Source organism: Protopterus annectens, chromosome 6.part0, assembly GCF_019279795.1.
Source record: "Protopterus annectens isolate FY-2018-M chromosome 6.part0, PAN1.0, whole genome shotgun sequence".
Classification (NCBI taxonomy): domain Eukaryota; kingdom Metazoa; phylum Chordata; order Ceratodontiformes; family Protopteridae; genus Protopterus; species Protopterus annectens.
Window position 1 is genome coordinate 804851338 of NC_056737.1, and position 12715 is coordinate 804864052.

The 12715-nt window shown below is 35.5% G+C and overlaps 1 protein-coding gene across 1 annotated transcript in view; it reads right to left on the bottom strand.

Moving 5' to 3' along the window:
- SLC38A6 (solute carrier family 38 member 6) overlaps nucleotides 1-12715 on the bottom strand; it is a 1040054-nt gene that overhangs the window by 879011 nt on the left and 148328 nt on the right. Inside the window, 1 exon segment of the mRNA XM_044074482.1 lies at nucleotides 12376-12506. Within this exon segment, the coding sequence (XP_043930417.1) occupies nucleotides 12376-12506 (131 nt within the window).

The following is a 12715-nucleotide window of genomic DNA, read 5'->3' on the forward strand; positions in this document are numbered from 1 at the left end:
AATTCTTTATATTATCCAATCAATCTCTTTATCCCCCGCCTAGTTCACTAATTAAGAAATTTAATTCTATGATACATAAATTTTTATGGCTCCATATTAGACCTAGAATAGCCTTATCTTATCATATGAAAAATTGGGAAAATGGAGGTACAGCTTTGCCTAATTTGGAAATCTACTCAATCTCTACAATAGCTAAATTAATTTCTCTTCTTATAGATATCAAATACATGGCCAAGTGGAAGAATATTCTAGAAATATTAATGAGTAATGCAATAAACAATAATAAATCACAGAAATTAATGCTGTTTACTAACTATTTTATATGGATCTTAAAAGATTATTTGTCTACGTATTCCTCTCAGAATTTTAGATCAAATTATATAATTCTTCTTTTGAGATAGTTTAGAAACTATATAAATTCAATTTGTACAAAGATTGGTTATTTCTCCTGTTTCCCATAGCTCTGATTTTACAAAAAAATGCATTCTTTTCAACAAAAAAATGTAATATTTTGGTCCCAAATGATGCCTAATAATGGCCTGAAAACTATTAACTTACTGAAAAAGGAATAGGATTTTGACAGATCATCCTGGTTGGATCTACATGAAAGTAGGAAATATGTTTCAAATAGACTTGATTCTATGACTATCAACTAAAAGTTCAGTATCTAAATTAATTCAGTATATGGTGTTGTCTATAAATCACCAACTAAGAACATTTTATCTCACCTATATAAAGCAATTAAACTAGATCTAGATAATATCAGATAATTATTGGAATTATTTTTCCTTAATTAATAATCATCACCCAACAGATAATGACAAATCACATGTATTACAATCAGCTAGTGTAACCACTTATTCACTAAGATGGAAAATTTTCACATGGAGGTATTATTTGCATAGATCTTTTATCACCCCACTTTCTTTAAATAAATTTAATAAGAAAAATGTTCACTGCTAGAGGTGTAATAAAGAAGTTAATGCTGACTGGAATCATATGGTATATGATTGTACAGAATTCAATAATTTCGGGAAAGACATTAATCACTTTTTACAAGCAATTTTTACAGACAATTTTTACTCTCAAAATCACTAATATTATTTAACACTCTTGTTCCAAACTGTATTACAGAAATCAGCCTCTGCTCTGGCCTATTTTATCAACAGTCAGGAAACCTGTTACAAGAAACTGGAAGTCTAAATCTTCTCCCTCAGTAAATGAATTCAAAAATTTACTTTTTGAAGTATGTAATTTAGAGATATTGACCAAAAGAGCAAGATCCTCTAGGAATACCTTTGTAAGCAATATGTGGAAGAAAGTATATGATTTGTTAGACAAATAATTTAATAGTAATGTAACAATATCTATAAGAATTTCCAATTAAACTTGTATTTGTGGATAGTGTCATTGTAAATAGTTTAAATGTGTTTTTTCTTTATTGTCAATAGTACACATATTCAAAATTGTACATAAAACTCAAGATAATTTCTTTATCTATTTCAATTCAATAAAGCTGTAGAGCAGGAAAAGTGAAGAAAGAAAAGATTAAAGACTGGGAACAGAACCTTGAAATAAGTTATTTAAGAGATCTTTGGGATAAGATATGTAGAGTAATAAATAAAGTAACAAGAGACAGGAGGTTTCAGAGTTTTGTCTGGAAATGACTACACAAATATTTTTACACTCCAGCAAAACTATGAAAAATGTTTCCAAGGGTCATGAAAACATGTTTGAGATGTGAACTATAACAGACAGGTACATAGAAACATGCATTTTCTTGAGTTGCATGAGTTTACAAAGGTTTCACACTAAATTCATGGAAAAAGTGGATGTAATATTGCAGGAAAATTGGACACTAAATCCAGCCAACTTTTTACAAAGCTATGTAAGAACCTCTAACAGAAGCAATATTGGAAGTGATCTAGTAGTGTTACTGTGGTTGGTACCAAAATACAAAAATCACAACAATAGAACAAGTAAAGGAAATGATGATAGAAATAAGTAAGCAGGAGTGAAAATCACTACAAAAAAGAGCAGTAAATATCACAAAAAGAAATGGATTATCTTGCAGTAAACAATGGCAAAATCAGAAGTAACCACAGGCGAAGGAGGACTACATAGGACCATAAAGACTCCCAGTTCCACGAATATTACTGCATAAAAAACTTTATTCAAAGTGATTGCACACTTTCATCCTGCTTGACAGGACTTCATCAGAATCTAAAATCAATAAATAAATAAATGGCCTTATATAGCCTAAATCACTCTCAATTAACCAATCATTACATCGTCTTAAAAATTAAAGGGCACGTAGCAAAACTGTCAGCAAGTCACCACAGAACACTAAAGGTGAACATTAAAACTTGTATTCTAAAAGCACTAGTTAAAAAAAACACATGAGCACTTCTATAATAAATGTAAAAACGTATGCTTTACATATACACCATTACCTATCTAAACTGGGCTACTTAAGAATATTCACCTCTAAGTAGTAGAACAGGTTTCAAAGAAATATTTATTCTCTGGAAAGGGAGTATTACAGAAATAGACAACTTGATGAAATATTTGAATGTTAATACTTTTTTCAATTTTACGCACATGACACCTAGATCTCCCACTCTAATAAAGGGTTTAAATCCAAAGTGTATTGTAAGTCCACTTTTAGTAATTCGTACCTTGAATATAGCAACTATCACCCTTACAGCCAGAAAAAAAGTAGTCTAAAAGGACAATGCATCAGAGCAGCCCAGATGACATCCACTTATGAGCATGTGGTAAAGGAATTAGATACGGCAGAATGTATGTTTCTTGAGAGGGAGTATCCACCTAAGCTAGTGAAAGACACAGTGGAATATGTTCTATCCCAATGAAATGACAGGTACAGACCACTTTTAGGGGAACATTTTGAGCCTTTAGCAGAAAACAAGAATGATAGTGATTACAACAGGGCCCTTTTATTAGAATATAGTCCATTCACAGAACAGTTTAAGGACGTGTTTACTAGAAAGTGGAATTTACTAAGAAGCAATGGGGAGATTTTTATCCTTGTAGGAGAACGTCCATGTTTCGTATACAAAACAGGAGCCAATTTGAAAAATAATCTAGAAAATGCAAAAATTCATCTAAATGTTAGGGTTAACCTTGGTACCAAAAAGTGTGGCTCATGTAGTCAATGTTCTTACATTTTGGAAATGTTGAGTTACAGATGGAGAATATATACAAAACAAGGGTTTCCGTTAAAAATGGTAATTGTAAAACTACATACATCATATATTCAGCAGTGTGTACGTTCTGTCCAGCATTTTATGTTGGGAAACCCGCCAGAGCATTAAAAAATAGAATATATGAGCACGCATATCAGATTAGGAAACAAAATACCAACAACACTTTATATAGACATCTGTCTAGTAGTCTGGGGTGCCATACATTTAAATTTGGTATATTGGAAAAATCAGCAGTCAACCCTAGGGGTGGTGACCACAAAGTTTTGCTTGAAGAAAAAGAAGTGAAGTGGCAGTTAATGTTGAATGATTCTACCCCCCCCCCCAGGTATTAATGAAAATATTTCTTTGAAACCTGTTCTACAACTTAGAGCTGAATATTCTTAAGTAGCCTAGTTTAGACAGGTAATGGTGTGTATGTAGAGCATAGTTTTTTACATTATAAAAGTGCTCATGCTTTTTTTTTTAACTAGTGTTTTTAGAATACAAGTTTTAATGTTCACCTTTAGTGTTTTGTGGTGACTTACTAACAGTTTTGCTAAATGCCCTTTAATTTTTAAGACGATGTAATGATTGGTTAACTGAGAGTGATTTAGGCTATATAAGGCCATTTATTTTTTTATTGATTTTAGATTCTGATGAAGTCCTGTCAAGCAGGATGAAAGTGTGCAATCACTTTGAATAATGTTTTTTATGCAGTAATATTCGTGGAAGTGGGAGTCTTTATGGTCCTATGCAGTCCATCTTATCTTGTGGTTTGCAGTTACTTCATATTTTGGATTAGTTGTTGTTGGGGACCGCTTTACATTGTGTATTGTGTTTAATGGCAAAATTAGAAGAGAGAGTAAATGAGAAGGAAAATGCACCATGAAGGCAGTGGAAAAATGAGGGTAATGGAGAAGCAACAAACTAGACATCAACAGATAATTAAGCAATAGGGAGGACACTACAGGTAAAAAAGAATGTCTTTAAATAAGAGGAATGATATGGACTGCACCCTTTGTATAACGAGTTTCACAATAGAAAAGATAATAATGAACCAGGGTCAATCACCAAAAGTATATATCCAAAGCAATATCATGATTAAGATGTAGATATATTGACACTTCTCCTTACAAGGTCAGGCATGGGTGTGATTAATAACACTAAGTATTTGAAAAAATGAAAGGAAATGTAACAATGGTCTGGTTAATAGGGTGACCCTGATGTACAATACTTAAAATGGACAGTTAAGAGAAGAAACAGGGTCACCCCCCCCCCCCGAAAAAATGAAATACTGAAATTAATGCTGTGACATATTTTGTAACACAGGTAACATGACTAAAGTAGCTTTGAAAAAAAAAAGACAGAAAATATAAAAAATAACCCTTTTGATATATAATTTTTTTTTATATATATATATATATATATATATATATATATTTTTATATATATATATAAAATGGGGGAGGTATGAAAATATGAGAGCCTGTGAGAACAAGCTCAAAACAAAAAAAAAACACTTACCTGAATAACACCCAAGCTACTGTAGACCACGTCCAAATGCTAAAGCGGCAAACGAGATCTGAGGTAATACAGGCTAAAGAGGAGGATTACTGACAATGGAAAGAGCTCAAGCTACAGAGCCAAAGTGTAGAAGTGACTGAAGTTGGATCCAAGGTCAAATTCAAGATTCTATCAGTTGAGGAATGGACGAAAAAGACATCAGATCAAGTGTTATTGTTTTTTTTGCAGGGGACACTGGAAGTGATCAACCCCTCTGTCTTTGTGATTTATTGGGAGCAACTTAGAATGGAACACTTTAATGCATGGGAACTTGTTTATGTGAACTGTGAAGGTGAAATATTACACATACATCAGACATTGTGACTATAACTGCTTGGTGGGGGTTGCAGTTGGCTGAATAAAAGCAACTGACCCTCTTTTTATTTGCTCAGTTTAAAACAAATCTGCCTTTGCAGGGCTAGTGTACATTTGTGAGAAGTAAGATGGACTACTTAAAAAGACACCTGGTATTGCTTTTCAGAAGGAAATGACTAGCTGCTTGCTTCTGTTTTCTTATTATTTTGGCTTTGCAAGACTAATGTGATCATGTAAAACAGCATGCAATATTTTAATGTGTGGCAACTTTTTGGAACAAAGGTGAAATATATTACACTGTCATTCTCTTTTATCACAATCAGATGTATGAATAGTACAGAGAAGCGAATATAACTGGCAGGGGTTGCCTGGATGAAAGTAACTGACCCTGTTGTCATTTACTTTATTTAACAGCCATTTCTCAGTAAAAAAAAAAAGGAATGCATCACAGAATACCCAGACCTTCAGAACTTCTGTGGGCTGGTGACCCCAACACAGCAAGGCTGTATAAGTATATTTTGACATGGGCTTGGTAATTTCCTCTGCCCTGAACTCCATCTAAAACCAACCCTGCTTACAGGTGTACACAGAATGTTACTATACCTGTGTATTTCTTTAACTTTACTCTCAAACCTCAGAAGTCACTATATCTTGTGTTGCGCTGGGGATGGTGTGGTGATTATTTCTTTAACTCTCCTCACAAAATTCAGACAGGTGCACAGACAGTCACCATAACTTGTACAGGAGCACTGCACTGTCTGTAGAAGTAAAACGTTGCAAACATTACTGTTATTTTTTTTTTTTCATTTTATAATTTTCGTCACAATCAAACATCTGATGCATATACAGGTGGCTATCTTTTGCAGAAGAGTAAATAAGCATTCTGTTTATATATCTCTGATAGTAAATGTGTTACATTCTATTTGTTTTTTCAATTTTGTCTCAGTCAGACATGAAAAGGGTACACAGAAGGTGGCTATATTTTGCAGGGTAGGGGATGAGGAGGTATACTGTATATAAATATGACTGCAACAGATTGAAATACGACTGTGGGCATTTGTGCCTTAATTGTAATCCCAATTTAACATCAGGGGTATACACAGAAACTAACTACCTATTTTGAGGTGGGTCATTGGGGTCAGGTACTACTCACAGATATGATGTATATATCCTCACAAGCATTTGTCTTCTCAGTTTATTAAGAATTGGTGTTTGGCCAGCTTTGATGACTATAAGTTGGCTACAACTTATTTTTTTCCCTGAAATAAAAAAAGTATGATTGAATTTCTGGCGATTATTTACTTTAGGACACATCATGATGTGCAGTAGCAAGCACCACCCCCTGTGTGATGTAGGCAAAGTAAAGACTGCAAGGATTCAGGATGATTGCCATCCACTTAAAGGGTACTTTATTTAAAGAATTATTATTATTATTATTATTATTATTATCATTATTTATTAATTTTTGTGCTTCAAGAAATGAGAGCTTAAAAAGACAGTGCAATATACATTGGGAGGCTCTTGCTCCCCACTCCCTGCAAATCACTTAAAGTTATGCACAGCAGGGGGTGTGGGGGGTGGCATTTGGTTGATGTGGGTAGTGGTCACTGCAATTGTTTATTTTAGGATACCTTCATGTAAAATGAATTAGATTGATAAATAATTGCACCAGCAAACACACAACTGAAAGCCCTGTTGGGGTGGCATCAAGTCAGCACAGCCCACACCTGCACAGACTGCAATGGTGTGTCCTAAAGTAAACAACTGATACATTTGTTGTCCATACACAATTTTTGTTCAGGCCATCAATGTATCACAAGGTTGGAAAAAAAAACTCTAAAATGCACATCAGAAAATCTGTAACCCCATGGCTTTTGGGCACCAAGCAGCCCAGAGTCCCCCAGATTCATCTGGTTAATAGACAGTAGTCTTGGTCAGTTACAGTGTGTTGAGAGGATGCAGGAAAAAAGAAAGCTGAAGAGCAAGACTCAGTTTCATTCCTTGGAGTCTCTTCTCCTAAGGCACCAGTTTACCCAAGGCTGTTCCCTGAACAGACTGAGGTACAAACTTGGTTCTCATAACAGTTATCACTTTTCAGTTTCCCTTTATATCAATGACACTGCACAGTGAATAAAGGAAACTATACAAAATGGCTACAGGATGCAATGAAGAGCACAGAATGAGTTTTAATAAAGATGGAAACATTCACTGATGGATGTCAGTTCAGATTTATTACAAAATGCAAATTAAGCATATTGGAGAACAAAACTGAAGGAATAAGCAGACAAACAATTTGAAGTAATTTTAATTAATTTGAATTTTGGGTCTGTGGTAACTATTTTAAAATTACTTATTGGTGGGAATGCAATGCAAGCCAACAGTAAGAAAAGGTAGAAGGATTCTGAGATTGATTGTCTAGGAAGAGGCATGGCCAGCAGATAAAAGGAAGTTATCAATTATCTTCTTTCAAATGCACAGGGTAAAGGCAAGGCTGTTCAAAGTAGAAGAACCAAAATTGGACATCAGCTGTATTACAAATTACAGAAATGTTTAAACATCTAAAAGGAAATGAAGCAAAGGAGGGAATGCAGCAATATTAAAAAGTATACAAGCTAAAGATCAACATTTGAAAACAGAGTTCATATGCCTCACTGTCAGAAAATGCTGCTCTGTACAGAAAGAGGCAGACGCATGAAACAGAAATTATTTTTAGTATAGGAAGGGTTACCTTTTGAAAAGTCTAGTCATAGAATGTGCAATGTAAGGTTACCCCAGCACACATTTTTTTTTTATTGTATCTGTTTGTTTGGTACTGTCTGTTCCTTCTAATCTTGCAGGTAAAAGTCTCATGCTATTTTAGGGGACAGCTGTGAGTGCTTTTTTAACTGTCAAGCTTTCCTAGTTATAACTATTGACTTGATCTGCATTACAGATTGGCCAATAGAAACATTTTTCTTTTAAATAAGTATTGAATGAACTGAGTACAGTAACTGACAGGTCACACAATTAATAAACAATTGTGCAATGTACTTGCTGCTGCAGCCCTTCTGCGGCATGTATTCAATGTAATTGAAAGTTCTAAACCACTATTAAGTGACCTTGCTAAGGCTTACAAGTGAAATTTTACATTCTTCATCTATTTTCCCTCCCACTTGACAAGTGCTTGAGAGCTTCAGTGTGTACGTCAAAATATTTATACAGACTAAATAAGCTGTGGTCCCCCCGTTCTGATTTCATGAAAGAATTCTATTTAGTATTATTTTTAATTTCCTAAAACATTCCTCTTCAATGTTTTCTCTGGAGCATAAAACTAACCTTACATATAAGCTTACCAGTGAATGTTCTTATTCAATGAGGGTGCACAGGCTGATTAACTCAAAAAGACACCGATTTGTGGCCCTCTATGCTTCCTCCCATCCCCAATTTCCCAGGCATCCCCAGAACAGTTCCCTACACTTATTTTCTCTAATCCACACCCACTTCTAACTCCATATCAACAGCCCCTTAAAGATGCACATTTTAGCTCCCACACACAAACATCAACGTTCCTCCTATCTTTCTTTCCTTTCCAATACCCAACATTAGTAAATTATCTGCACATTTTCATTTTTTGTTTCTTTACCACAAAATGTACTCCACTTTGTCCTATCCACTTTTCTCCTCCTACTAACACCCACTACTATACCCCAAACAGTACCTACCATACTACAAATTCTTTCAAGTCCCCACTCATACTTCACCCATTCCTACTTAACACTACTGTACTGCATTCATTCAAAGTTAACCAACACATACACATCCTCCATCCTCCCTCATACTCCTACTACGTCTTCAAGGTAACACTGAAGCAAGCCCAGCTCCTTCTCCATTCTCCTGCATTCAGCTTGATGCACAAAGTATAAGATATACCAGTATAAGATAAGCATAAGCATACCAGATTAATGCCATTATTACCTTACAAAAGGCTGATTTACTGTCTATCACAGAATCATGGATTAAGGCTAACAATCTATCCTTACACCATTTTTTTCCCATGGTTACAACTACTTGTTCGACCCCAGAACAGTCTCCAGAAAAAAAGATGGAGCTCTCCTTCTGTACAAGACACACTTAAACATTCAACTACTTACTCAAAACACTGACAAAGATACTTCTTCTGACTGTCTACTTGTATCCATGCTCTTCCTCAAGAATACTATACTACATCTCACTATAGGATACCTGCTGCCTCCCCCCTCACTTTCAAAGCTAAATAACCTACTAAAAGAAATAATTTCCTCAACCAGTAACATCAAACATCTCATAACAGTTAGAGACTTCAATCTCAATCTGCTGAATCTCATTTCCAGTGAGCTAAATGCTTGTTTCATAAAATTCAACATCACCCAGCTCACAACTCATCCTACTAAACACAACCTCAATAGGTCTCACCACTCCCTACTAGATCTCGTATTAACACACCTTCACTTATCTGAAATAATACAATCCATCCACCATCTTTCAATGACCACTACCCTATCATTTTCCATAGTCATCACTCATGTAAATATGCCCCAAAACGTATCTTTCTGTAATAGATCACAGCCTAACACTAAACTCAAAACCACCCTCTCCTCAATGCACTTAATTCACCAGTGCAGAATTCATCTGACTAACACTTTTGCTGAACTAATCACATCTAAACTGGCCGACCTGCAAAACTCCTGCTTCCCAGTAATCCATGACTATACAAACAAAAAACTAATAAATGGTTAAGCTACGAGCTTAAAGCCCTTCTACAGCTCAGAGATGAGGCACAGCATTCTTGGAAAGCCCTTCCCACTACCACAAACAGACAATGGTACACCCAGCTATGCAACTTTGTCAAGAATGTAACATGCTGTTATAAAAGTCACCTGAGGAAATCACACCAAACTTTTCTAATAAAATCACCCATAAACTTCTGGAGAGAAGTGAAATGTCTTAGAGGACAGAATAAGCTTCCCTCCATGAATTTCCCTTCCTCTCAATTTAACTGCCACTGATTTCCTTTCTAATTAAAATAACCTTCACACTCCTTATTGTAGCCAATTCAAACTGCCTCTGTGTCCTCCACCTCCCTTCAATACCTCCCATCATTATTTCAGAACTAATACATGTCAAGGACATACACCCATTGCTAGAACATATTAAACTTGATATCCCCCCTAGTACAGACAACCTTCACCCATGATTTATTTATCACTGCAGAAACATCATCATAACCCCAAAAACATTTACAACATGTGTACTACACTTAATATTACCCCTAATATCTGGAAAAATTCCATTGTAAAACCTCTCCCTAAGAAACCCAGTCACTCAAATCCCTCAAGCTTCTGGCCCATCTCTATACTTTTACCTTATGAAAGACTGGAAAAATTACTTTACTTCAAACTCACTCAATACATCAACTAATATTACCTCTTCTCTCAAAACATCAACTAATATTACCTCTTCTCTTAAAAGCAGTATGTCTTTTGGTCTGGTCACAGTACATCCACAGTTATGTGGACATTCACCAACAACATGCCTCTTGGAATGGAAAAAGGCCTAATTACTGCAGCCACTTTATTGATCTTATCACAGCCTATGATCTTGTCAGTCTCTCAGTTCTCCTATATCATCTCAGTGAATTAAGCATTAGCGATGACACACTGCCCTGGTTCAGAAACTACCTCTCTAACTGCAACTTCTCCCTAAATTTCACCACATCAAACTCTCCACTAGTCCCTCTGCAGAAAGGCTTCACCAAGGATCTATTCTGGCACCTGTCCCCTCCTGTCTTCTATCAAGATTAACAAACTCCCTTTTGATTTAACCCATCTCCCTCCCCTGGTTTATGTTGATGAATTTTCTTTCTCCTCTTGAACTTGAACTTCAGGTTTATTTTCATAACATTATTCAGTGTGTGTCAGTGATAACCAATAACTGCTCAACTCCTTTAAAACAAAAAACAATGCTTCTTGTACAAAGCAAAAGCTCACTTCTGTCTCCAGTCCTCTACAAATCCTCGACCATCTGGACAATACTACTGCAAATGTCACTTCATTCCAATGCCTATGGATTTAGTTGGACCACTTCCTAAATTTCCACTTCCACTTGAACCACACACACACACACACACACACACACACACACACACACACACACACACACACACACAACACAACACACACAACACACACACACACAAAATCAACTCTCTCCTATTCTAGGCTGTCAGGATCACCCCTCTTCTTTCCAGACCCTATAGAAATGCCACACATAAAGGTATCTTACTGACTCAGCTAGAATATGTTTTTTCCTGATTGATGCAGCCTCTAAAAGAAATGTATTTGCAGTTTAAACCGTCTCAAATGCTATTTGCAGATTCATCACTCTCTCCCCAAGAAATTAATACCTCTGCAAACCCCCTGAAAAAGTTAACTATCTGTGAAACAACTCTCTGCTTACCTCTCAACTGTTTAAAGTTATCAAGAATGAGACCTTGCCCAGATGCACCAACATAAAACCTTAGTAATCTTAAACACTCCAGTCCTCTCCTCCAAATCCCCAAGTTAGGCTTCAGTGAACAGTCCCTGCTGCCTATGTCCTTGGCCACAAACTGAGGCAATCCCTCCCTTCATTTCTTAAAAGATCATTTCTCTTACGCCATTTTCTGATTAGAACTGAAAGCACATTACAAGACTATTAATATGTAGCTGCCCTCTTTCTGGTCATAAAACTTAATCTTTTCCTACCTTACTTCCGTCTCCATATCTTGTCCAGACTCATTTTTTCATTGTGATTCTTTCAACATGCCAACTAAGATATCCACTTGGTGTACAGTGCATATATGTATTGTGTTTTGTCAGTCAATCTGTATATCTGGTCATTTATCTATTGTCTTTATACCCTCAAACCAAGTCTGATATTCACTTCATATATAATACATGTACATATCGCATTTAGTCTTTCACTTTGTACATAACATCATGTATCTACTGTGTTTACCCTGGGCTGAGACGGAAATAGGTCAAATGGGACTGGGCTCTATCCCAGTTAATTTCAAAATAAATAAATAAATTTCAATCTTAACGCATCAAAATTTTAAATACAAGGTGGACAGTTTTAGCCAGCTGTTGTGCAGTTTGCTCAGTGTACACCTCAAAAACATTCTAGTAAACAGGAATACAATGCTAATCTCCAAATGTGCAGCTGTAATATAAAATACTATTAACATGGTCAATTTAATTGCAAGACTTGATTAAAAAAATATACTTTTTCTTACCTAAATCCAAGTATTCCTGTACTAGCCATGGCATAAGCCAATCCAAGGATCCCACTTCCCATGATAGCATTCATCAAATTAAAAACGGAGGAACCAAAGGATGCACCAGTCAAGTTCTGCTCTACATTTCTCTGTGAAGGAAATTAAATAACTCCTTTACAACATTCTCAATAAATGATGTTTACTAATTTCATGAATCTCCTAAAATGATTCTTCTCTCTCTTGTTTTTATTAAAGACTTCAGATATGAGCTTTGAACTAAATTCTACATCAACAAGCATATACTTTATCATCATCTAAATAACTGTACAGTTAAAAGAGGGAATATCACAGAAAATGT